We start from the raw sequence: 25387 nt of genomic DNA on the forward strand, positions 1-25387 counted from the left end.
GGAACAAAGTTGAATGCATGTTGAGTGCAGTTCTGTACGAGAAGTTCTGATTTTGTTGGGACTGTTGGGATGAGAAGTACTGTAAATCTAACATGTGTCCATGTGACATGAGCAAATTGAAAAACCAGCTGGTCTGGCACTGGTCAACACAACCTGTAATAAAGTAGAATAAATAATTTGTATTAAGCAAGGTTTACATTTTTTTGCCTTGTTTTCTTCTTTGCAGTAATCAAGTATCCAGGTTTCATTTCGCTATGTTGATGGAACAAGTCGTCTTTCACGGGTAAGAGGTCTTTGTATTCAAAACGAAATTATTTTCTGACGTCAAGTGTTGACAAGTTTCAGCGTGTATCCTCTGCCTTCTTCATAACTGGCACCTGATAAGGCATTTCACAACCGAACATCAGGTGATAGTTCTGAGGAAGGCGGAAGATACATGCTGAAACTTGTTGGCGTCTGATCCAACCACGGGCGCATCCATCTCCCCGATACTCCCTGATCCATCTCCCTTACTTAAAATTAGATCCTTGTTCCTGCAGTTGAAATGCACAAGTTCATGGTTAAGTCACAGGCTCCTAGTAATAGGTGCAAGCCTGCCTTTAGTTCCTCTGAAAAGGACACTTAAAGTATTTCTTGCAGATCTGATTTAACAGCTCACCCTTACATCCCCAGAAAACACCACACAAACCGATAAATGTGGCCAGAAAGCACAACCTTCTCGGTGGAGATAATAAAAGCTCTGACGAAATCACTTGTAACAATATTTATGGAGTGGAATTTACTCAGTTAATCTGTCTATTCAGTTTCTAACCTTGAACCCTTTCACACTAACAGGGCTGTAGATCTGGAGCATCGTCAGCAGTTGAAGCAAATAGCCCAAAATGTGGTCATACCACTGATGAAAGGGCTCCGTTCCTTCAACCATGTCTCGGAGATGCTCCTCCGTCTGGAACCAGGCATCATCCTCAGTTCTGAAAGCCAGCATTATCGTGAGATCAGACAGGAGATTGAGAAGATGAATCAGCAGATGCAGGAGTCCCAGTCCATCGCAAACACTGAGCTTAAACGCATAGACGGAGAGACCGAGCATCTCACTGCAGAGCGGAGTAGTTTAGAAAATCAGAAAAGCCAGAGACAGAGGGAGTTAAATGACTTGAAAACAACTCTGGAGTCGCACAGAGCCAACCTAGAGAGTTACAATAAAAGTCTGGAGGTGGAGAAAAGAAACCTGAAGTCAGCAATAGACACCAGAGATGACATGCAAAGAAGGAGAGCTGAAGCAGAGAGAAACACAATTATTGGTGCAAGTTTATTTGCTATCCCAATTTTTGGGTGGATTGCAGGTAAGCAAATACAGCTCCAAGCCTCGCTTTACACCTGGCATTAAGATGTGTTTTCCTTGATCAGATTGCAATCAGATGGCGCCTAACCTAAATACACCCGAGGACGGATTATTATGCAATCTGCCAAACCACTTGGTTCAGAGGTGGTCGGAAAACGCATTGTGACCAAATGCTATGCTATTATAATGCTATTGAGCATTTAAATTTATATTTAGCATTTGGATTTAACATTTAGATTTTATATTTTAGCATTTGAAATCTAAATGCTAAATATAAAAGCATTTAGATTTTATATTTAGCATTTAGATTTAACATTTGTATTTACATTTAAATGTAACGTATATTTATATTTAGCATTTCGTTTTAGCATTCAAATTTAACATTTAGGAATAACATTTAATATTTAGATGTAACTATTTAATACATTTCAAAGTCAACAAATGCGCGTTGTAAATGCGCTAAAAATTTGACTTTCAAAAATTCACACCAGCATGAGTGCTCTACAAACAGCACCTCATACTGTTCCACCCAGAACAACTCTGATCACTGCTAACGTGAAAGCTGCGACAAAACGGCGCAGTTTCCCCCATTTTCGTCACTATTCCGCTTATCGTCATCGACATCTTCCACACAATCCACACAATAGCGCGACTTCATGTTCGGCTAATGTTGTTAATGTGGCGACACACAGGACGTGACGCTGTGTATAGTCTGCTGCTGCTTCTATGAAGAAGAGGGGGAGGTGACTTAAAGGGGCGGATGACTGTGATCGGATCGTGATCGGATCTTGAGGTGGACACTGGAGACGCATGTTTATACCAGGTGTAAATACATGTGGTGAAGTGCAGGTGTAAAAGGGGCCTAAGTGTTATTTTTGCAAATATGTATTAATCTGTGTTGTCTATTTTCAGGGGCTGTTATGGTTGGTGTTTCTGCTAAGGACTTGGCTGACACCAATGCTGCTGTTGACAACGCTACTGAGGTGGTGAACAACTGTGACTCTCAGGTGAACGTCTACTCTGCTAAAGTGTCAGAGTACAGTTCCACGATCGACCAAGCTGAGCGTGACATCGATGAGGCTGACAGAAAGATAAGCGAGACAGAGGACAAACTGCGGTCTGTGTCTGTGCAGCGAGAGTTTATTGCTGATGTTCAGGAGAAAATTAGACATGCTGTCCATCAACTGGGACAGCTGTATGAGGTGGGGAGTGCAGCAGAGGTGCAGACCAGATACATGATTGTGCTGGAGCCTGTGATTACATTATTTGACGAGATGACAAAAGCACTGAGTCGCATCACTGGAGATGAGCTGCTGCACACAGAGGGCATCCACTCCTTGATGAGCGACATGAAAACAAACCAGACAAAACTCAAGCAGCTCGCTGACTCTAAAAAGAGTTCAGGAGATGACGATTACTACTGATTACAATCATTTCAAATTCTCCAGAACCACAAAATATAAGCACATCGCTCCAGTCTTTTACTGCCCTCACTTGCTCCCTATCAGCTGATTTTCAAATGTTACTTTACTTATTTTAACACTTAACATTTTCCAACATTTAAGTTAGTACGTACCTGCTTATGAGGTGCCGTTTGTAAAGCAGCACATGCTGGAAATAACGGCAACATTTTGTCACATTTAGCTTCAAACAATGTTTGAAAAAGTGGTGTGAATTTTTGAAAGTAATTTTTAAGCACATTTACAACTGTATTTGTTAACTTCGAAATGTATTTAATAGCTAAATCTAAATATTAAATGTTACACCTAAATGTTAAATCTAAATATTAAATCTAAGTGTTAATTCTAAATCTTTCAGGTGAAACTAAATATTTAGCTAATATGCAAATTCACACTGGCGGTAACCGGAAGTATCAAAATAAAAGCTTGAGGAGGTCAGGGTGTGGTTATAGAATCAAATAACAAATTTAAACCACCTTAGCGGGGGAAATAAACACTTGAACATACATTATTGTAACTACCTGTTATACCAGGTATACCACGCCCGTTTTACCAAGCATGCATCGGGTGGTAAATCCATCCACTCCTTGATGTGTGACATGAAAGACAAACAGAGAAAAGTAAAGCTTGTTGACTCTAAAAATAGTTAAGGAGATGAATAATGATTACTAATGATTTACACTTATAGAATGTAATGTTGTCTGCACATAAACACACACAAAGCATTGCTCAGCAGTTTTGTCATTTTGTGACAATTAATTAATTATTTTAATTAATTAATTATTTATATTTAATTAATTTATTAATTAATTCATTTTTTTAATTAATTCATTACTTAATTAAAAACATAATTGCACTAACCAGTGAGTTTCACCATTAATTAATTAATTATGTAATGACCTTACCGCTATGGAACAATATTGCTTTCAATTACATGTTTCCGCTGTGTTTTCTTCAAAGAATGAGATCATTTTGGATGTTGAAATTGTTTTTTTTTCCTGAACTGAGATGAATCTCTTGGTGATTTACTTTTCACTGAAATAAGATCCTGCTGCTTGTTGTGTATATCATTAAAAAGTAAATACAAATTCTGCTGCTTCTCTGAATTACATGGTTTAAAAAAAATAAAATAAATTTTTTTCTGAATTATTGTGTGTAATTAAAGAATTCTTCAAAAATAAAACATTAAGACAAAAAAGAAAAAGAAAGCTTGTTTCATCCTGGTGTATTTTATTTTGTCTTAGGGTGTGAGGATAGTTTGCACTAACCAGCGAGTTTCACCAAGTTACAGTAGAAGGCATCAGTCCAGACCTACACTGTGGTTTGCTTGGCCACCAGGTGATCAGCAAAATGCTCTGTTCATGCAAGAGATCCAAAGAGAAGCTCAGTTCATATAAAACTACTCTGCAGGAGTAAATCAACACATTTAGCCTTTTAATTTAAGTTGATAAAATGTGACGGTCACACCTCAGACTGGACAGGAGGGAGGACGAATGGGGTCAGTCTGGAGACCTTGGGAAAAATATTACATTTAATGTAGTTGTTTCGCCAAGTTTGAAGCATAATCAAGTGAATTAAGTGACTTGTTGGGCAATTGTTAGATAGATGGACAGTAGACAAAAGGTAATGTGAAACCTGTGGCTTCAAAACACTCAAGCAGGAGGAGGAGTGGAAAGGAGGAGCCGCCCCTCCACATCTCTCCATCCTCACAAGCACCACTGCATTCTCTCCTGATCCTCCACATGCAGAGCAATGGCTGAGAGCAGGTAAGAAATACGAATGATTTATTTCATGCTGCACCATGTTAAAAAAATATATAAATATATATGCTCTTTCACAACTCAGAGACATTCATCTTGGGTGAGAGGGCCACAGTGCCACAATCCCCATCTTGCAGTGTTTAATGAAATATACTGTTTATTTTTGATTAATTTCTCGATTAATTCGAATATTCTTTTGTCCATAAAATGTAGTTAAAATGTTGATCAGTGTTCCACAAACCTGGGACTCGAAAACAGAAAATATTCACATTTCAGAAGCTGAAAAATCACAAAGCTTGTATTGATTGTTAAAAAAAACAACAACAACCAACCTCTAAACCCGATTTATTCATCGTTGCAGCCCTACTGGTTACCTAAATGTTTCACTAAGCAATCATTCACGAGATTTGTTTCTCCACGAAATAAAAAAAAAAAAAAAGCCCACCACGAAACTCCATTGTTGTGTTCTTTCAAAACGGAGCTCACGAGTTGAGACAGGAGAAGAACTTCTGCTGAAGTTGTAAATTTGACAGACAGGTGCCACCTGCTGGCGAAATAACTGCAGTGCATCTTAACATTTTCTTTTTTAATTTTTTTTTTAAACATTGTGAATACATGCATTTCAAGATTATTTATGAATAAACGATTGTCACCGGTTTGTCTAAAAAATATTTATATATTTAAAAGAGCCCCATCTTTTTTAATTGTTCATGAATCCCACGAGAGAAGACCGTTAAAGGCAATACTCAAAAGACACATTTCACTTTTTTATGAATAATTATAAGAACATCATTTATATGATATAATTAACATAATATACTATAAGAACAAAGACAGAATTGTAAGAACGTTAAACATTCAATAACCATAACAAATTGTCGAAAAGCTAGCATAAAAGAAATGAAAAGTTTAAGATTTAAAGGTGCATTATGTAATAAATCTAAAGCAACTGGCCATAAAATCCTCCTAATATGTCACAGAGACTCAGGAATAATGTTCATATAACAAACTGAACTCACAGCCAAAATATTTGCATTAAAAAAAACATTTGCAGACTGCATATCATGTTTGTTTTGAAATAATCTTTTAGCAAGTGGCGCCACCTACCGCCGTCTACCAATCATTGCAGTCAGTAGAGTCTCAGCAGCCGAGCAACCACAGGTTGCCAGTTAAGTCTGAAAGCGAAACCTAAAAGACCTCGGTATTTTGAGTTTGAATGCAGTAACTGTTTTTGGCCACATTCTTACATATGGCACCTTTTTTCTATATTGTACATTACATTACATGTTTATATTGCACATTCATAGAAAATGCAAATTAGCTGTCATTGCTAGCTTACGTTGTTGTTGCTAGTCTGGATGGGGTTCTTCAGGCCTGAGGCATAAGCGAACTCAGCAGGTGTTTGGGGCCCCCTAGTGGCCAGGGGGCTTGGGTAAATTAAAAAGTGACAAGTTTCACCAAAAGTGGAATACTCAGGCACTATCATTATGCTAGCATATATTTTGTTGGAACATTTTATTTGAGATAATACTAATGTTTTTTCTATTTCAGTTATTTCGTTGAAATGTTGAAAAGCTAATTATTCAACTCATACACAAACTTGAGCCTCAGACTGGACAATCAAAATGTATTGATTCAAATATTCTTTATCTACGGTGAAAATGTAATATTGAAGATGGTGTCTGTTGTGTTTATTTAATTCACATATTAATTACGTTACATCATACACATACAACACATCATAAGGCTTCTCAGTGAGGCAATTAATATTGAGATCATGATAACTTATTATTCACAGATAAAAGGGACAAAATTAGTTCAGGTTGTTTTTTTGAGGTGTGCCGTCATTGAATGCTATTTTGACACATGAGGTTGACATTATCAGCCTTAAAGTTCAATTCTGAGTCATTACAGATCTGTATTTGACAGCTCATTTCTTTCTTGGGCCATAACTCACCTCCTCAGAAAACACCACACAAACACAGAAACGTGGCCAAAAACACAACCTTCTCGGTGGAGACGATAAAAAAGAAGCTCTGACGAAATCACGTGTAACATTATTTATGGAGTGGAATTTTCTCAGTCAATCGGTCTATTCAGTTTCTAACCTTGAACCTTTTCACGTTTACAGGTCTGAAGAGCTGCATCGTCAGCATTTGAAGCAAATAGCCCAAGATGTGGTCATACCACTGATGGAAGGGCTCCGTTCCTTCAACCATGTCTCAGAGATGCTCCTCCGCCTGGAACCAGGCATCATCCTCAATTCTGAAAACAAGCATTTCCATGAGATCAGACAGGAGATCGAGACGATGGATCAGCAGATGCAGGAGTCCCAGTCCATCGCAAACACTGAGCTTCAACGCATAGACGGAGAGACCGAGGAACTCACTGCAGAGCGGAGTCGTTTAGAAAATCAGAAAAGTCAGAGAATTGGGGAGTTAAATGACTTGAAAACGACGCTAGAGTCACACAAATCCAATCTAGAGACTTACCGTGAAAGTGTGAAGCTGGAGCAAAAAAACCTGAGGTCAGCAAAAGAGACCAGAGATGACATGAGAAGAAGGAGAGATGATGCAGAGAGAAATGCACTTATTGGTGCAGGTTTATTTGCTATCCCATTTGCAGGGTATATTGCAGGTAAGTAAATACCGCTCTAAATGTTGGGTTCACACTGCCAACAAGCCCCGCTTTACACCTGGCATTATAATGTGTTTTCCTTGATCAGATTGCAATCAGATAGCGCCTAACCACGCCAAGCACAGGTGTAAAAACACCCGAGGACGGATTGTTATCCGATCCGATCAAATGCTCAGATGCGTCTTCAGTGCGTCTCTGTTCCAGCCACAACAACTCTGAGCACAGCTGACGTAAAAGCTTCGCCGTTCGCCTTCGCAGTTTCCTGTTTCCGTCGGCTTTCTTGCTTGTTGTTGTTGACATCTGATTTCCACACAATCCATACAATAGCGCGACTTCACTTTTGGCTAACGTTGTTGTTGACGTGACGACACACAGGACGTGACGCTGTGTATAGTCTGCTGCGAGAAATAAATGCAGAAGAAGAAGAAGAAGAAGAAGAAGAGGGGGAGGTGACGTAAGGGGCAGATGACTGTGATCAGATCGTGATCGGATCTTGATGTGGACACCAGAGATGCATGTTTATACCAGGTGTAAACACATGTGGTGAAGTGCAGGTGTAAAGGGGGCCTAAGTGTTACTTTTAGACAATTCACATTGCACACATGTATTAATCTGTGTTGTCTGTTTTCAGGGGGTGTTGTGCTCGGTGTTTCTCTTCATGAAATGGATGAGGCCAATGCTGCTGTTGACAAAGCTATTGAGGAGGTGAACAACTGTGAATCTCAGGTGAACGTCTACTCTGCTAAAGTGTCAGAGTACAGTTCCACGATCGACCAAGCTGAGCGTGACATCACGGCGGCTGACAATATGATTCACGAGACTGAGGCCAATATGCGGTCTGTGTCTGTGAAGAGAGAGTTTGTTGCTGATGCTCAGGAGAAAGTTAGACATGCTGTCCATCAACTGGGACAGCTGTATACGGTGGGGAGTACAGTAGAGGTGCAGACCAAATGCCTGATTGTGCTGGAGCCTGTGATTAAGCTATTTGAGGAGATGACAACAGCACTGAGTCGCATCGCTGGAGATGAGCTGCTGCACACGAAGGGCATCCACACCTTGCTGAGGGAAATGAAAACAAACCAGACAAAACTCAAGGAGCTCGCCGACTCTAACAACAGTTCAGGAGATGACGATTACTACTGATTACAATCATTTCAAATCACCAGAACCACATCGCTCCAGTCCCTCACTTGCTCCCTATCAGCTGATTTTTAAAATTTTATTTTACTTAATCTTAACACTTTAGATGATCTTGCCTCTATTAATATCTCCCAGCATTTAAGTTGGTATGTACCTGCTCAGCCACTGAGATCAACTGGTGAAGCGCTACTGGTTATTGCAAAATGTAAACATGTGTCAAAAGGAGACCGAGCTTTAAGTTAATTATTATACATTATGAGTTCCATTTATCTCACTGTCCGTCAAATGCTGTTTGTTGTTGATTTTGTATCTGTGCTTGTTTTTTGTGAATTACTGAGATGTTTTGTTGAAAAATAAACAGCAGTTTTTCCGTGAAATCATCATTTTTATATTAAAATAAAACATTTGGGACATTACACATCTGGTTGCACAGGGGTGTGGTGAGTGGGAAGCTTCATTTGAGGTCTGAACTGTTATTTGTAGTGTAGATGTCATCAGTGAGATGACCTTTATTTAATGACAATCTTTTAAACAAAGCACAATGAAAAACCATTGGTTTCTGTTATTCAGTTGTATGTTTTAGCATCAGTGGACTGAAAGACAATGAGCTCTTTACAATCACATTCTGTTTCAGACAGTGTGACGTTGTCCTGAACAATGCGCTATAATATTATTATTATCAATAATAATAATAATAATAATAATAATAATAAAGAATTGGCTCTGATGTGATACTGGAGATCAGGACTGGGATTTCTCCAGGACAATGTCTATTTAAAAGAACTTCTATGAGTAATTTAAAGCCTACACATGCAGCAACATCTACAAAAGCCCCCTTACAAGAACTCTTAATGAAAAGGCAATTCTTCCTAAACATTTGTTTAGATTATTCTCACTTTAAATGTAGGTCTTCATATATTTGACATAAACTTATCTGGCTAAAAACTCAAAGAAAATGTAAAAGTCAGAAATCAACCACCACACACTGAAATGACTTTACTGTGTTTAATTCAAAAGCACACATAAAATCAAAAACATTAAAAACTTTGTATCAGTATTTTGAATACTCTTAGTATGATTATATCTATACTGGATATTAGCAATAAACTGTGTGTGATTATACTTAAGCAATAGTTACTTCTTAATAGATTGTATATGACAAGTCATGTTTGTCTGTGATTCGAAACAAAAAAAACATGAATAACTTGATTTAGATGTAATCTTCTATTTCTTCTCCGTAGCCAGCCTGAACGTTTTCCTTGATTCTCTGAGTTTCTTCAGCTGAAGCTTCTGGGAGAACTGCTTTCAATCCATTCTCTATTTTTGCCATCCTGGCATTGGTCTTGTTCTCAAATTCTCTCTTGTTCTTCAGGACGAGATTCAGAATACCTTCTTGAGCTGCCTTGCAGGAGGTTTGCAGCTTCTCACGCTCTGAAAGAAACTCTGGTTTCCCTTTATCCATGGCCATGAGTTTGCCCAGGCTGCTCACTCTGTCCATCAGGTACTTGTTAGAGACTTCAGTGTAGGTGGTTGAGATCATGTGGACCAGGCTGGAGACATTTGAGGCTTGAAATGCCTGCATGTACAGCAGGTCTTTTGTGTAGAGCTTTTCATTGTAGCTCAGCTTCATTGTTGAATCAGATGTTTTGACAAAGTTTTTCAGTGTTTTGCTGAGGCTGATTTGGATGATGTTGGAGATCATTTGGAAGAAGCGCACCATCTTCTTCCACTGCTCTTGTACTCTTCCCATGGCATCAAGACCCTTGACCAGCATTTTGATGGTTTGGTCAAAGCTAATCTCTTTGATTTCACAGTTTTGCAGTTCAATCAGAACATCATTCAGCTCCTTCTGCTTCTTCTCCATGTTCTCAACAGCCTTTTCATAGGACTCTCGTGAGTTTTTGAGTTCTGCTCTGGTCTGCTCAATTTGGAAACGGGCATTTTCAACTGCTACCTGACCGGCTAATTTGCCTTGACCTGCTGAACTGCTCTTCTCTGATTTGTATTTCATTGGTCCTTTGGCGGCAAGTGCTGGGGTACCTAATTTTTTCTTGGACTTTGAATCAAATTTGTGAGCAGCATCCTTCAACTTTTTAATGCTCTTTAACAGCTTTACAGTTGACTTGATGTCCCACTTATGTTCTGGACTATATGTTGCCAGATCTTCGCAGATCTCAATACCTGTTTCACAGAGTGAAAGAGCATCTGTGCATTGAGAGCCCTTTGGGATCTGATCCAGTTGTTTTAAGATCCGTGTGAATTGGTCCTTGTCCCATGCAGTCTTTGTGCTTTTACTCTTCTCATCATACAGTTTTTTCCAGTCTATTTCACTTTCACTGACATATTGGTCGAAACCCGTTGCAAGACTCAGAATCTCTCCAGACGTGCAGCTGGCATTGATTTGTGCGACTGGATCAGAATTCTCATCACCACCAGCATCACCACTCGCATCAGTAGAACCTTCTGATGATGCACCTGATGCATTGGCATTACCACCCACCAGAGAAACCATTCCATTCATCATTCCTACCACACTTGATTGTAGACCATCAACAAAATTCATGCCAATCACTTCCCATCCAGAGGGAAGAGAGTCCATGGATTGCTTGTAAGCATCTTGTGCTTCTTCCATCTGCTTTGACATGGCCTGCATTGCTTTCTTGGTCTGTTCATTTTGCATTATGGCAGTCTGTTCCCTCATTTTGTTTTCCTTTATTTTATTCTGCACTTCTTTCAGCTCTTCCCCATAAAAGAACTGAGCACTGACACAGGCCTCCAACAGCTCCCCTATTAAACTGATGACATCAGCATATCTCTTCTCAACCATGGTTGCTTGTTCCACACAGTCATCAGCAATAGAACGAATGGTTTCCAGTTGATCTGGCAGGAGAGTTTCAATAACTTTATCACTGGCATTGAAAAGAATGCCGACCGATGTCTTAATATAATCGGGTATTGTGCCAGTGTGAAGGCGGATCCTATCCATACCATTGTGAGCATCATTAAATGCCTGCCAGCCTGAGTTACAGATCTGCATGAGACTGGCCCTGAAGGAGTCTGGGTACTTTAAGTACGTGAAGCCCCCTGGTGGAGGCTTCTTGTTAATGGAGAAGTCGTCATTGGAGGAAATGAAGACAAGTTCTCCCAAGATAGCAATAGAAAGTGGAGCAGGAGTCAGATACTCCTCCCAGTTTGCATTGGGCTGCATCAGCATCTTGGTAGTGTCACGCGTCTCTGATGCGGTTGAAAGACTTTGAGTGGTCTCAGCAATTTGGGTGGCCATGATGTAAAACTGTTGAAAGAAAAAAGAGAAAGACAATTTTTCACCTCTATCAAAATGCTTTCAGGCCTCTGTAAAGCTGGTTAAAAATAACATCCCACAACATGCACATTTGGAAATTTGGAATTATAAACAGCTGAAACACTGACACGTCATAATTCAACTTCAAGATATCTTTAATTATCCTCAACTGAAGATATCTATTTTGTCTATTTTCCATTGGTTGATTTCTTTGTTTTTCCCAATATTTGAAGGATTATATCGTTTATCCTTTTTTCTTTTTGTATAATTTTATATACTTTGCACTACAATTGTGTTCCAATTCTATCATGTTGCATTTGTTATCATGTGTAATCTCTGTCCTATGGCTGCTGCAACACGTGGAATGTGTGGGATCAATAAAGTCTAATCTCACCTAATCCACAACTGAATGAAATATCTATATCTCTATAATGACAGACCCCATACACATAAATGGCATAAGCAGTTTTGAGTATTAAGCTTAAAACTGAATGACAGATATCTGAAACTGTAGTTTTGACTAATGAGAATGTCATTTTTTTTTTTTTTTTTAATGTAAACATTAGCATTGAAACGGTAATTTGTTGATGGTCCCTAAATGAGACTGGTGGGGTGGGACTTATAATAAATCGTGATCGTGCAGCTATCCCTCTGTGGAAAGAGAGGAGGGTGCTGCGAGGTCTGGAGGTTGAATATCCAACCTGAAACTAAACTCACCGCGGTTCAACGACAGTTCTGGAATGACTAAACACTTGTGAATCGTATCGGTCAGTATCATTTTCTTTAACGTCTGTTTTACAGGAATGGCTACTAAAACAAAATGGAAAATCAAAACGTGCATTTATTATTATTATTATTATTATTTTATTGTTATTTTATTTTTTTAAAATAAAAATAACAACCAAGAACGACATAAGACATAATTGTTTAAAATTGCACACTTCGCAGGTGTGCACCTTCCTCTCCCTCCCGGGCAGAAACAGCTGCCTGTGTGACCTTTGTTCCTCTGTTGGTAGAGTCTATTTAACGATAATCGTTCACTTTACTTAATTAGGCGCCACCCGTTAAATATAGTATAGTAGTATTCATCACAGTGTATTGTCGTTGCATATTTTTAATAGTTTGTAAAAATTTTATAAAGTTTACCCTTCCAGTAATTATGTTTATTATGCGTTCGTATGCTGCACTATATACACCAACAATATTATTATTATTTACTGCTTTTGTGCACATTGGTCCAGCCCTCATTGTTGTTTTTTGTTTTTGCTCATATGGTCTCTGGCGAAAAATAGATATCAGGATATAGATATGGAAACTGTGATTGACATGGTTACAAAAAACAAACAAACAAACAAAAACAATAATGCATAAAAACATGACATGCAAAAATGACCAAAAGGAAAGCCACAGCACAATGTGTTAAAAAGACAGTGAAGTAAGGACGTGGATATATATTAATTATTCAATTTAATAGATTCTGTTAGTGTTCTTTTCTCAGTTTTCTTACCTCAGTGGTCAAACTTGCTTCTGTATGAGGACGATCAGGAGCACAAGTGAGCACAGTTACGGCGAGAGGATGGACTTTTATTGCCCTCTGGAGGAGGAGGGGGGACATGACCAAACAGTCTCCTCCCAGTTGAGAGAGCTTACTTGAAATCAGACGTCTTCTATGAAATCACGTGACTTTTTTTTTTTTCCCACTGGCAGCGTTGGGGTGGTCGACCATGGAAACAACAGACGGACCAATCAGCAGCGTCGCACCACCAGCTCAGAAACAAAAGTAAAACTGCCGGTGTCACATGCTTGCTGAGAACTTGTCTGACATTTAAGAAACAGGTGATGGAAAATGAAAGAAAGATCTCACATTCACCGAGAAGACCACAAATAACACGTTACTCATCCGATATCCAGTGCACAGACATTTGGAAGAGCAGGGGTGAAAATAACGCCACTAGTGTACAATTATTCTCACAAACATTCTCACACATCACTTTCTAGCACTGAGATGGACATTTTCTATACTGCACTGAGAATCATTTCTTTTAAAGACATCCACAGAAAACAAATACATTTTTTAAATGTATATATCACACTGATGAGTGGCAGCCAGTAGGCCACTTCCTTCTGTTTTTACCTCTCTAGAAAATACTTTATTGTGCGTCTTGTGACTCAAGATGGCACTTTCGTACGCATTGCATTATCCATTAGGGCACCAGGGAGGGACGATTGCCCCGCACCCCACAACCCTGGGCACGCTACTGGCTATATGACTTTGCAATATGACGTACATTTCACCTAAGTACACACTTACAATATCTCGTGTGCAGTCCTGTTTATACTGTAAATATCAAGCTCATACTGTGCAAATAAACCTCAACCCTGAATATTTAACAAAGGAAAAATGACTAATGGCTTTCCCAGGAGAATATCTGTGTGTACACAATTATAAGATAAGATAAGATAAGATAAGAAGTCCTTTATTTGTCCCGCAGTGGGGAAATTTCCAGTGTTACAGCAGCAAGACAATAAGGATAAGGATAATAAATAATAAACATGCATTACCAAAAAGAAATAGAATCTATAAAGTACAATATATAAAGATATTAACACTGACTATAAAAATAGGTTTAAAAATAGAATGTACATTACAACCGGTCTGCAGAATATACACAGTATGCACATGGTATTTATAGTGTAAGGAAACAAGGCTGAGCTATTAAATAAGGATATTAAATAAGGATATGGATATTGCACTACACAACAATTGTTAGGCAACTATTAGTGTGCAATGTGAGGACTGAAATCTTCACATTTGACTTGTTTATTTTTCATGTATTAGAGCAACAATAACAAATTAACAATTCAACTTTTACAAATAAACACGTTTTTTATGTCGACATTTGCATTTTGTAGTGTTCTCATTCTTTTTACAGTGACCTACGAGTGCCCTGAAAGGCGCCTATCAATAAAAAAGTATTATTAGTATTATTCTTATAGCCATGGCTGGCTAGCCACACATGATAATGTGAATGATGTGGACTTTTCCCTGTTTCATTATCTTCTAAGAACTTTCAGTAGGTTTGGGAGTTGATTTTAAACCCATCTACAACCCGGAAAGGTCCAACTAGTTCTTCCTAAATAAAAGCAGCCCATACTAGTGACCCACCTCCACCTTGTTGACGCCTGATCTCATCCATCTGGTCCTTCAAGAGTCATCTGTCCATAAAACCTTTGAAAAATCTGTCTTCAGACATTTCTTGACCCAGTCTTGACGTTTCAACGTATGAGTCTTGTTCAGTGATGGCCGTGTTTCAGCCTTCTTTACCTCGGCCATGTCTCTGATCACCGTACACCTGGTACTTCTGGACACTTCACGCCGATTACGTTGCTGGAATATAACAGCACTGGAGGTCAAATGTTTCCTGGTAGCTTTATGTATAATTCTTCTCAAGAATTTATCAGCTCTTTTGCATCTTTTTTTCTCCTAACATTTCTTGCGACTCTGTTGACTATTTCCAACAAAATGTCTGACTGATACTCATGCACACCTTGTTGATCCCTTTCGGGAATCGAATCTCTAAATCTAATCTAAATCTAATTAGCATTCAAGTTCATATAGCTTGGAGTTGAAAAATATGCATAGAAATGACTGAGGCCAAAATACTCACTTCCCTAATATGAGTTAAACACTCACACACACTTGTCAGCAGGGTTTTTTTTTTTTAGGAGCCACAACTTCCTTGTTCCTTGTTTTTAAATTTTTTTTATTTTAAATGCACAGAGTTCATGGTAAAGTCACAGGCTCCTAATTTCCATGGTGCAAGCTTGTGTTTAGTTTCTCTGAAAAGAACATTATGGTGGGAACGTACGTCAAAGGTGTGTTCAGAGTGTTCCACATACCTTCGATTTAGTCAGTGCTTATTTCGAGATACTTTCCACAGATGAATGGCAGCCAGTAGACGCATGACAAAACTGTCTCCTTTCAGTCTCCAGTTCAAAAACAAAAGTAAAACTACTGGTGTCACATGACTGATGGTTAGTGTTGACCTTTTTGCGGGTGTGAAAATTCATGTTAGTTATTTATTAATTTTATCTTTACTGTCTCTGTGACACAGACACAGTAAAGATAAAGGTTATAAACAGTTGAGCCTCAGACTGGACAATTCAAATGTATTGATTCAAATATTCTTTGTTCAGACATATACAACACATAGGGCAGTGAGAAGACCTATGAATTGTAAGCACAATTGTTTTTTTTTTTATAATTTCTAAATGGTTTAATGGAGATTTTGACACATTAGGTTGACATTATCAGCCTTAAAGTTCAACTCAGGGTCATGACAAGTCTGATTTAACAGATCACTTTCATTTCTTTCTTGGGCCATAACTCACATCCCTAGAAAACGAAGTTCTGACTAAATGACGTGTCACATTATTTATGGAGTGGGATTTCACAACCAGTGAAGACAGTTCTGAAGAAGGCGGAAGATACAAAACGAAACGAGCTGACACTTGATCCAGCAAATTAGTTCCTTGTTCCTGTAATTGAAATGCACAGAGTTCATGGTTAAGTCACAAGCTCCAAAATAGGTGCTAACAAAGATAATCGTGATTAATCGAAAAAAAAAAAAAAATTATAGATTAGTCGACAACAAAAATAAACTTTAGTTGCAGCCCGAGAATGAAGCAACAGGAGAATGTACCTATATACCTGTACCGTACAGGTATGTCTGCCTGCTGAGTTGATGAAGTTCCTTGAATTGAGCTCTCTGAAAAACACTCCTGTGACTTACAATTCTCAGAACAATGAGGATGTGTGAAGTAGGAAGGGTTAAATGTGTCTTACACAGGAGGAGGGCTGTTCTGTCATGTGCTCTTCTCTCTTCCAACAAAAAGGGCAATAAAAGCCACTGCTTTCACTCTTGCTCCTGATCATCTAAAGACTGAAACAAGAATAACCACATAGGTAAGAAATCAAACTAAAAATATATACTCAATTCATAGCTAACCAGGGATTCTGTCACACACATTTGATACTGGATAAAGAGACCTTTTTTGGCAAGTAATGTGAATCGGATCAGATTTATATTCAGTATATATAATAATATATAAATGTGTTTTGAAGGAGAAGTTCTGAGCTTCTTTGGGGAAAGTGTTCTGGGGGGAGTCAGTGATGCAGAGTGCTCTTTCCTTTATTAGACATATTGTAATCTAACATGTGTCCGTGTAACATGAGCAAATGGAGTCATATTGAAAGGTCATATGGGTTTATCAGAAGCAAGGCACTAAAGCTGAACTACTCCATTTAAACCAGACCCCTTAGTCCCTTTTACCTGTGAATAATCAGCAATCATGATCTCAATATTAAGAAAAAAAACAAAAAAAGAATGTACACACTTAATAAATAGTATGATGTTTTTTTGTCTTGTTTGTTTTTTTGCAGTTATCAAGTATCCAGGTTTCATTTCGCTGTGTTCATGGACCACCACGTCTTTAATGGGTATGTGGTCTTTGTATTAAAACTACATACTGTGTGTGTGTCGTTTAGTATGTAACACACCTTTTCTCATCACCATCTGTATTCATTCAAATGTCATAAATCCAATTTCTACACAAAAGTGCAGTACATACAACAGTAAGAAGGTCTTTCACACTTACAGGGCTGTAGAGCTGCAACATCGTCAGCAGTTGAAGCAAGTCGCCCAAAATGTGGTCAGACCTCTGATGAAAGGGCTCCGTTACTTCAACCATGTCTCGGAGATGCTCCTCTGCATGGAACCAGGCATCATCCTCAATTCTAAAAGCCAGCGTTTTCATGACATCAGACAGGACATTGAGAAGATGAATCAGCAGATGCAGGAGTCTCAGTCCATCGCAAACACTGAGCTTCGACGCATAGACGGAGAGACCGAGCATCTCACTGCAGAGCGGAGTCTTTTAGAAAATCAGAAAAGCCAGAGAATTAGGGAGTTAAATGACTTGAAAACGACGCTTAATACACACAGATCCAATCTAGAGAGTTACAATAACAGTCTGGAGGTGGAGAAAAGAAACCTGAGGTCAGCAATAGACGCCAGAGATAACATGCAAAAAAGGAGAGATGATGCAGAGAGAAACCAAATTATTGGTGCAAGTTTATTTGCTATCCCAATTGCAGGGTGGATTGCAGGTAAGTAAATACAGTTCTAAGCCTCCCTTTACACCAGGCATGAAAATGTGTTTTGTTTGATCAGATTGCAATCAGACGGCGCCTAACCACTTGTAAGCACAGGTGTAAATACACCTGAAGTGGGATTGTTATCAGATCTGCCAAACTACTTAGTTGAGCGGTGTTCAGAAACGCATTGTGACCAAATGCTATGCGAATCAGTTCCACCCACAACTTTGAGCACAGCTAACGTTTCCCGTTTTCGCCGGTTTTCCGCTTGTCGTCGTCGACGTCTTCCACACAATCCATACAATAGGTGATGTAAAGGGGCGGAAGACTGTGATCAGATAGTGATCGGATCTTGATGTAGACACTGGAGACGCATGTTTATACCAGGTGTAAACACGTGTGGTGAAGTGCAGGTGTAAAGGGGGCCTAAGTGTTATTTTTAGACAATTCACATTGCACACATGTGTTAATCTGTGTTGTCTGTTTTCAGGGGCTATTATGGTTGGTGTTTCTACTACGGAATTGAATGAGACCAATGCTGCTGTTGACAGAGCTATTGAGGAGGTGAACAACTGTGAATCTCAGGTGAACGTCTACTCTGCTAAAGTGTCAGAGTACAGTTCCACGATCAACCAAGCTGAGCGTGACATCACGGCGGCTGACAATATGATTCACGAGACTGCGGACAAACTGCGGTCTGTGTCTGTGAAGAGAGAGTTTGTTGCTGATGTTCAGGAGAAAATTAGACATGCTGTCCATCAACTGGGACAGCTGTATGAGGTGGGGAGTGCAGCAGAGGTGCAGACCAGATACATGATTGTGCTGGAGCCTGTGATTAAGCTATTTGAGGAGATGACAACAGCACTGAGTCGCATCGCTGGAGATGAGCTGCTGCACACAGAGGGCATCCACTCCTTGATGAGCGAGATGAAAACAAACCAGACAAAACTCAAGCAGCTCGCTGACTCTAACAAGAGTTCAGGAGATGACGATTACTACTGATTTACACTTGTAGAATGTAATTTTGTCTGCACATAAACATGTGCATCAAAGCATTGCTCAGCAGTTTTGTCGCGATCGATCGACACTTGTGTAATGACCTTACAGCTTTGACAAAATATTGCTTTCACTTGCATGTTTCCGCTCTGTTTTCTTTAAAGAATTAGATAATTTTGGATGTTGAAATTATGATTTTTTTTTTTGTATATCATTAAAAAGTAAAAACAAATTCTGCTGTTTCTCTGAATTAGTGCAAGGATAGTTTTCACTGCAACAGTCCACGACTGTGGTTTGCTTGGCCACCAGGTGATCAGCAAAATTGCCCCTGTTCATGCAAGAGATCCACAACAGATCCACAACATTAGCAGCTAGCACCAGCTAGCAGCTCAGTTCATGTAAAACTACTCTGCAGGAGTAAATCAAAACATTTAGCCTTTTAATTTAAGTTTATAAAATGTGACGGTCACACCTCAGACTGGACAGGGAGGAGGACGAATGGGGTCAGCAGAGGCGCAGCTTGTGAACAGGCAAGGCAGGCAACTGCTTGGGGCCCCCCCGAGCTGATAGAGGGCCCCCGGCACTCGGAGCCTGAGGGCTGTTTTTACTGAAATGTGCAGTGACCAGCCGCCTTCCTCTTAAAAAACAATGGGCGATTTGCAATGACATCTCAGTAGGAAACCTCCCTAAAGGGGCCCCACCTCACGTTAACCTGTGTGAAGTTATCGTTCTGCAAGTTGGAAAATGAAGAGGATTATTAACAGTGTAATGCATATCTTTTTTTAATCAGTTTATATATGTTTTTTTCAGTTATTTACAGTATTTTATTGTTTTATAATGTGGGTTCTTTACAGTGTAATGTATAGCTTTTTTTTAAACTACATTTTTTATAGTTTTTTAAAAGCTATTTACAGTATTTTATTGTTTTATAATGTGGGTTCTTTACAGTGTAATGTATAGCTTTTTTTAAACTACGTTTATATAGTTTTTTAAAAGCTATTTACAGTATTTTATTGTTCTTTACATTAATAGTTTGACATACATTTTAATTACAAGGTTTTTCCATGTTATTTCATTCATTTCGAACAAAAAAAAAAATATATATATTTTGAACTCAGACATTTTTCGTAGGTGTCAGATTATTAAAACATAATGGGGATGAGCACTGGTTGGAAGGGAGTTTTTGCTTAGGGCCCCTACAGACTCTAGAATCGCCTCTGGGAGTGAGTGTGGACATCTTGGAAAAAAGTTAACAATTAATGACAGCAGTTATGAGATAGACAGATAGAGAGTAGACAACGGTTTATTCGCTCGTGTCACGTGATTTCTGAGAAGAAGCCTGTGGCTTCAAATAAGCGCTAAAGCAGGAAGAGGAGTGGGCTGTGCCTCTCTGGTCTCCCCCCCTCTCAACCCCCCTCCCCCCTCCCCTCTCCAGCTCAACAGCACCACTGCATTCTGTCCTGATCCTCCACATGCAGAGCAATGGCTGAGAGCAGGTGAGAAATAAGATTTTTTATTTAATGCAGTATTTTGGACATGAGACGAATTTAATTGTTGCTGTTAATGGATGCAATTTAATTAAAAAGCAGCAGGGGTTTCCGAGCAGAAAAAAAAAGAAAGAAAGAAAAAAGAATGTTTGAAGTTGATTATATGGTGTAATTATCAAGGATTATTGGAGTAAATGGGTATGTGCACATGTGCAGTGTCCTCTTAACTATACGACAACACATTCAGAGCAGACACGACACGAATACCAGGCTGTTGTTGGCAGTGAATCTGAAAGTGAGAGTAAGAAATTGCTTCACGCAGAATCAGAGCTGGAGGAGCCGGGAGTTATGTTGCACAGTTGCAGCAATAATTAAATAATAAAAACAATAATGATAATAAAAGGTTTATTAATTAAATGAAAGTTAAAAGCCCACCGTGATACTCCATTGTTGTGTTAACGCTCTTAAAACGGAGCTCACGAGCTGAAGTTGTAAACTTGACAGACAAGTGCCACCTGCTGGAGAAATAACTGTAGTGCATCTTAGCATTCTTTTTTTAATTTTTTAATTTTTTTATTTAGAACATTGCGGTAATATATTGCAAGATTATTTGTGAATAAACCATTGTCACTTCTTTGTCTAAAAAATAATGATATATATGTATTTAAAAGATGGCAATGATGTATGATTGTAAGAAAGTTAAAAATTCCATAACAAATTGTCGAAAAAAGCCAGCATAAAAGAAAATAAAATTTGAAGATGAAATGTTTTATAAAAGATAGGAGTAAAAATAAATAAATGATTGAAATCTTCTAAAGGTAAATTAAGTCAAACTATTTAAGTGAATAAATATGATTAGGTTTAAAAATACACCAACAAAGGAATACAAGATAATGTAATAAAATAAAAAATATTTTCTGAACTCAGTCTGAGGGCACGTTGCAATACCTCCAACGCCCACCAGAGGACTATGTCTCCCTCTTCAGAAGGCAATAGAATAAACCACTGTGGGTACAAATTGGAGAAATTAATTTGTTATTAACATGTTACAAAATTAATTGTGTCTTTTTTTCTGTCTTGCAGGAATGAACTGTTCAGGATTATTTCAATGTTTGTCCGGCCCGTCTTTGACTGGTATAAGCTCATGTATCAATCAATGCATGGAACGTCTATCTGTCCATCTATCTCATAGCTGTCCAATGAGTCACTTCAAAGGCTTCAACCTTGGCAGGTTTCTTATCAAGGCCACCAGTGTGTACTGTACACTGCCACATTTTGCTGGATAAGAAATACACGAGTACATTTACAGCACTATTTAAACTGCATGCCGTCTTACCTGGTATAATTTAAAGTTTGTTCAGAGAAAAAATACTAAAGCACACAAGGTGGCAACAGCATCCCTACATGGATATGAGGTGCCATTTGTAAAGCGAAACTGCTCAAAAAGAGCTTCAATTAGTGTTTGAAAAAGTGGTCACTTTGTAGTATTTATATTATATATATATATATATTATTATATTTTATATTTGTTCACTTTATTTAAATATACTATTTAATTTATAAAATAATTAAATCTAAATATGCATATAAAATAATACATATAAAATATATAATAAATATATATAAAATGTTACACCTAAATGTTAAATCTAAATCTTTCGGGTAAACTAAATATTAAGCTAATATGCAAATTCACACTGCCGGGAACCGGAAGTACCAAAATAGAGGTCAGGGTGTGTTTATAGAATGAAATAACTAATTAAAACCACCTTAGTGAGGGAAATAAACACTTGAACATACATCATTGTGAGATTTAACATTTATATTTAGCATTTCGATTTAACATTTACATTTACATTTAGATTTAGCATTTCGATTGAACATTTCGATTTAGGATTTAGATTTAAAGGTGCCATATGTTAGAATGTGGCCAAAAGCGGTTACTAAATCAAAATACCAAGGTCTTTTAGGTTTCGTTTTCTGCGGTAGGTGGCGCCACATGCCAAAACATGATTTCAAAACATAAACATGATTAACAGTGTGCAAACATTTTTTTTAATGCAAATATTTTGGCTGTACTGTTGTTGTTGGTGAGTTCAGTTTGTTATATGAACATTATTCCTGAGTCTCTGTGACATATTAGGAGGATTTTATTTTCTCTTGCCCTTCAAAAGCTGTTGATTTAAAGGGATAGTTCGTATTTTGGACATAAGACCTACTTACCAACTCAGCCGGTGTGATGGAGACGTCTGGAGACGTTTTCAAGAAATTTCATTCAGTTCTTCTAGTTGCCGAGTTCGCTGATGCTATGGTTAGGGCAAGTCAATGGTACCAGCTAGCATGGCATTAGAAACACTCATACCGACTCCACAGTGCACCAGAGGCAAATCAATTTTAACGGCAGACTATCGATGTACATATCTGTGTTGATAGAATAATATTTGAAACAATTGCATGGCATGAATCATCCATTTTTGAGGGACTACTTTCTCAGCAGCAGTGGAATCAATCCGCCGCTGCCATAGCCTAACAGGAAGTATGACGCGCTGCTGCTGCTGCTGCTGAGACATAAATCCTTCAAATTGCAAGGTTGGTTTTATTTCAAACATTCTATCAACACAGATATGTACATCGATAGTCTGCCGTTACAATCGATTTGCCTCGGGTGCACTGTGGAGTCGGTATGAGTGTTTCTAATGCCATGCTAACTTGTACCATTGACTTGCGCTAGCCATAGCACCAGCGAACTCGGCAACTAAAAGAACTCAATGAAATTTCTTGAAAACGTCTCCATCACACCGGCTGAGTTGGAAAATAGGTCTTATGTCCAAAATTCCAAACTATCCCTTTAAGGGTCTCTTCAGTTTCTAATATTGAACCCTTTCACACTTACAGGTCTGTAGAGCAGCAGCATCGTCAGCAGTTGAGGCAAGTCGCCCAAGATGTGGTCGTACCACTGATGAAAGGGCTCCGTTCCTTCAACCAAGTCTCAGAGATGCTCCTCCGCCTGGAACCAGGCATCATCCTCAATTCAAGAAGCCAGCGTTTTCATGACATCAGACAACAGATCGAGAGGATGAATCAGCAGATGCAGCAGTCCCAGTACATCGCAAACACTGAGCTTCGACGCATAGACGGAGAGACCGAACATCTCACTGCAGAGCTGAGTCGTTTAGCAAATCAGAAAAGCCAGAGAATAAGGGAGTTAAATGACTTGAAAACGACGCTGAAGTCACACAGATCCACTCTAGAGAGTTACCGTGAAAGTCTGGAGGTGGAGAGAAGAAACCTGAGGTCAGCAGAAGAGACCAGAGATGACATGAGAAGAAGGAGAGATGCAGCAGAGAGAAATGCACTTATTGGTGCAGGTTTATTTGTTATCCCATTTGTAGGGTGGGTTGCAGGTAAGTGAACACAGCTCTAAATGTTGGGTTATTTGAAGGAGGCTCACACTGCCAACAAGTATTAATCTGTACTGTTTGTTTTCAGGGCCTATTATTGTTGGTGTTTCTCTTGTAGAGTGGAATGAGACCAATGATGCTGTAAACAGAGCTATTGAGGAGGTGAACAGGTGTGAATCTCAGGTGGACGACTACGGTGACAAAGTGTCAGAGTACAGTTCCAGGGTCAACGAAGCTGAGCGTGACATCGATAAGGCTGACAGAAAGATAAGCGAGACTGAGGACAAACTGCGGTCTGTGTCTGTGAAGCGAGAGTTTGTTGCTGATTTTCAGGAGAAAATTAGACGTGCTGTCCATCAACTGGGACAGCTGTATGAGGTGGCGAGTGCAGCAGAGGTGCAGACCAGATACATTATTGTGCTGGAGCCTGTGATTAAGGTATTTGAGGAGATGACAACAGCACTGAGTCGCATCACTGGAGATGAGCTGCTGCACACAGAGGGCATCCACTCATTGATGAGCGACATGAAAACAAACCAGAGAAAACTCAAGCAGCTTGTTAACTCTAAAAAGAGTTCAGATTATGAAGATTACTACTGATTACAATCATTTTAAATCTCCAGAACCACATCGCTCCAGTCCCTCACTTGAGAATGTGTGATATACTGTACATATACATATTTGGATTAGATAAACAAGATTTTGTTGTTCTCACATTGGGGAAATTCACTTCATATGTCATTCATGTGTTTTTCTTCCATTTGTTATCAATGTTCACTTATTTTAAATGTGGCCATATAACTAAACAGCTTTGTTTTACTTCTTCTTGTTAATGACTTAGTTTTTAACTGACTTTACATCACCATCAAGTACCCTGTAGTTAAGAAAAATGTGTAAAGTGAATTATACATTATTACTGAGTTCCATTTATCTCACTACCAGTCTAGTGCTGTTTGTTGTGAATTACTGAGATGTTTTGTTTAAAAATAAAAGTGAAATCATAATTTATATTCAAATAAAAACATTTGGGACATTACACGTCTGGTTGCACAGGGGTGTGGTGAGTGGAAAGCTTCAAAAATTCTTCATTTAAGGTCTGAACTGATATTTGTAGTGTAGATGTCATCAGTGAGATGACCTTTATTTAATTACAATCTTAAACAAAGCACAATGAAAAACCATCAAATTCTGTTATTCAGTTGTATGTTTTAGCATCAGTGGACTGAAAGACAATGAGCTCTTTACAATCACATTCTGTTTCAGACGACGTGCGACATTGCCCTGAACAATGCACTATAATAATAATAATAATGATAAAACCACAATCGAAACAAACACCAACTCTAGTTAAAGTGCCATTCACCCAATGTGTCTACACACGTGTAAAAATGTGTGTGATTGATCCAATCAATATTTAAAAAATGCACAAAAAAAACAGACATTTTACATGACTTCTGAGGAGCACATATTCTATTGTTTTTAGGTTTGCTGCCCTCTCTCTCCCTGTCAGTATCCTCATCAGAAGTTACTAGTGCTGCACCCGTAGGAAGTATGTATTCCTATAGTGGGAGCTGAAGAAGATTTTTCAGTTATGGTAATGCATGATAAGGAACGTAAAGACTAACATCATACAAACACTGTGCAACCTCATTAGGCACAACACAAATGTTTTAATTTTCTGCCAGTGGTGTGGCTGACAGTCACAA

The 25387-nt window shown here is 38.6% G+C and overlaps 4 protein-coding genes across 6 annotated transcripts; 3 read left to right on the top strand and 1 right to left on the bottom strand.

The window, feature by feature from the left end:
• Positions 1–934: 934 nt before the first annotated feature.
• Positions 935–3851, top strand: LOC310930719 (uncharacterized protein; the record flags this gene model as incomplete). The annotated part of the gene is made up of 2 exons (XM_083893761.1): positions 935–1343; positions 2255–3851. 2 exons carry the CDS (start codon positions 935–937, stop codon positions 2764–2766), a joined length of 921 nt encoding a protein of 306 aa, XP_083749887.1. The 3' UTR covers positions 2767–3851.
• Positions 3852–9258: 5407 nt separating this feature from the next.
• Positions 9259–13208, bottom strand: LOC310930568 (uncharacterized protein). Its single transcript, XM_083893599.1, has 2 exons — positions 13148–13208; positions 9259–11631 (listed from the first exon to the last, which is right to left on the bottom strand). The coding sequence occupies exon 2, from the start codon at positions 11620–11622 to the stop codon at positions 9550–9552; it is 2073 nt and encodes a 690-aa protein (XP_083749725.1). The 5' UTR covers positions 11623–11631; positions 13148–13208; the 3' UTR covers positions 9259–9549.
• Positions 13209–13385: 177 nt separating this feature from the next.
• On the top strand, positions 13386–19012 carry LOC310930570 (uncharacterized protein). Of its 2 annotated transcripts, none has more exons than XM_083893602.1 (4): positions 13386–13476; positions 17084–17140; positions 17301–17809; positions 18288–19012. In XM_083893602.1, exons 2-4 carry the CDS (start codon positions 17118–17120, stop codon positions 18797–18799), a joined length of 1044 nt encoding a protein of 347 aa, XP_083749728.1. In that variant the 5' UTR covers positions 13386–13476; positions 17084–17117; the 3' UTR covers positions 18800–19012. The 2 variants fall into 2 exon arrangements, with proteins under 2 accessions (XP_083749728.1, XP_083749727.1); XM_083893601.1 differs by lacking the exon at positions 13386–13476 and adding an exon at positions 16575–16606.
• Positions 19013–20264: 1252 nt separating this feature from the next.
• LOC310931299 (uncharacterized protein) lies at positions 20265–24684 on the top strand. Of its 2 annotated transcripts, none has more exons than XM_083894425.1 (4): positions 20265–20289; positions 21364–21414; positions 23176–23684; positions 23770–24684. In XM_083894425.1, exons 1-4 carry the CDS (start codon positions 20276–20278, stop codon positions 24279–24281), a joined length of 1086 nt encoding a protein of 361 aa, XP_083750551.1. In that variant the 5' UTR covers positions 20265–20275; the 3' UTR covers positions 24282–24684. The 2 variants fall into 2 exon arrangements, with proteins under 2 accessions (XP_083750551.1, XP_083750552.1); XM_083894426.1 differs by lacking the exon at positions 20265–20289 and adding an exon at positions 21228–21287.
• Positions 24685–25387: the final 703 nt, after the last annotated feature.

The sequence above is a fragment of the Microchirus variegatus genome (assembly GCF_963457635.1).
Source record: "Microchirus variegatus genome assembly, chromosome: 8".
In the NCBI taxonomy this organism is placed as follows: domain Eukaryota; kingdom Metazoa; phylum Chordata; class Actinopteri; order Pleuronectiformes; family Soleidae; genus Microchirus; species Microchirus variegatus.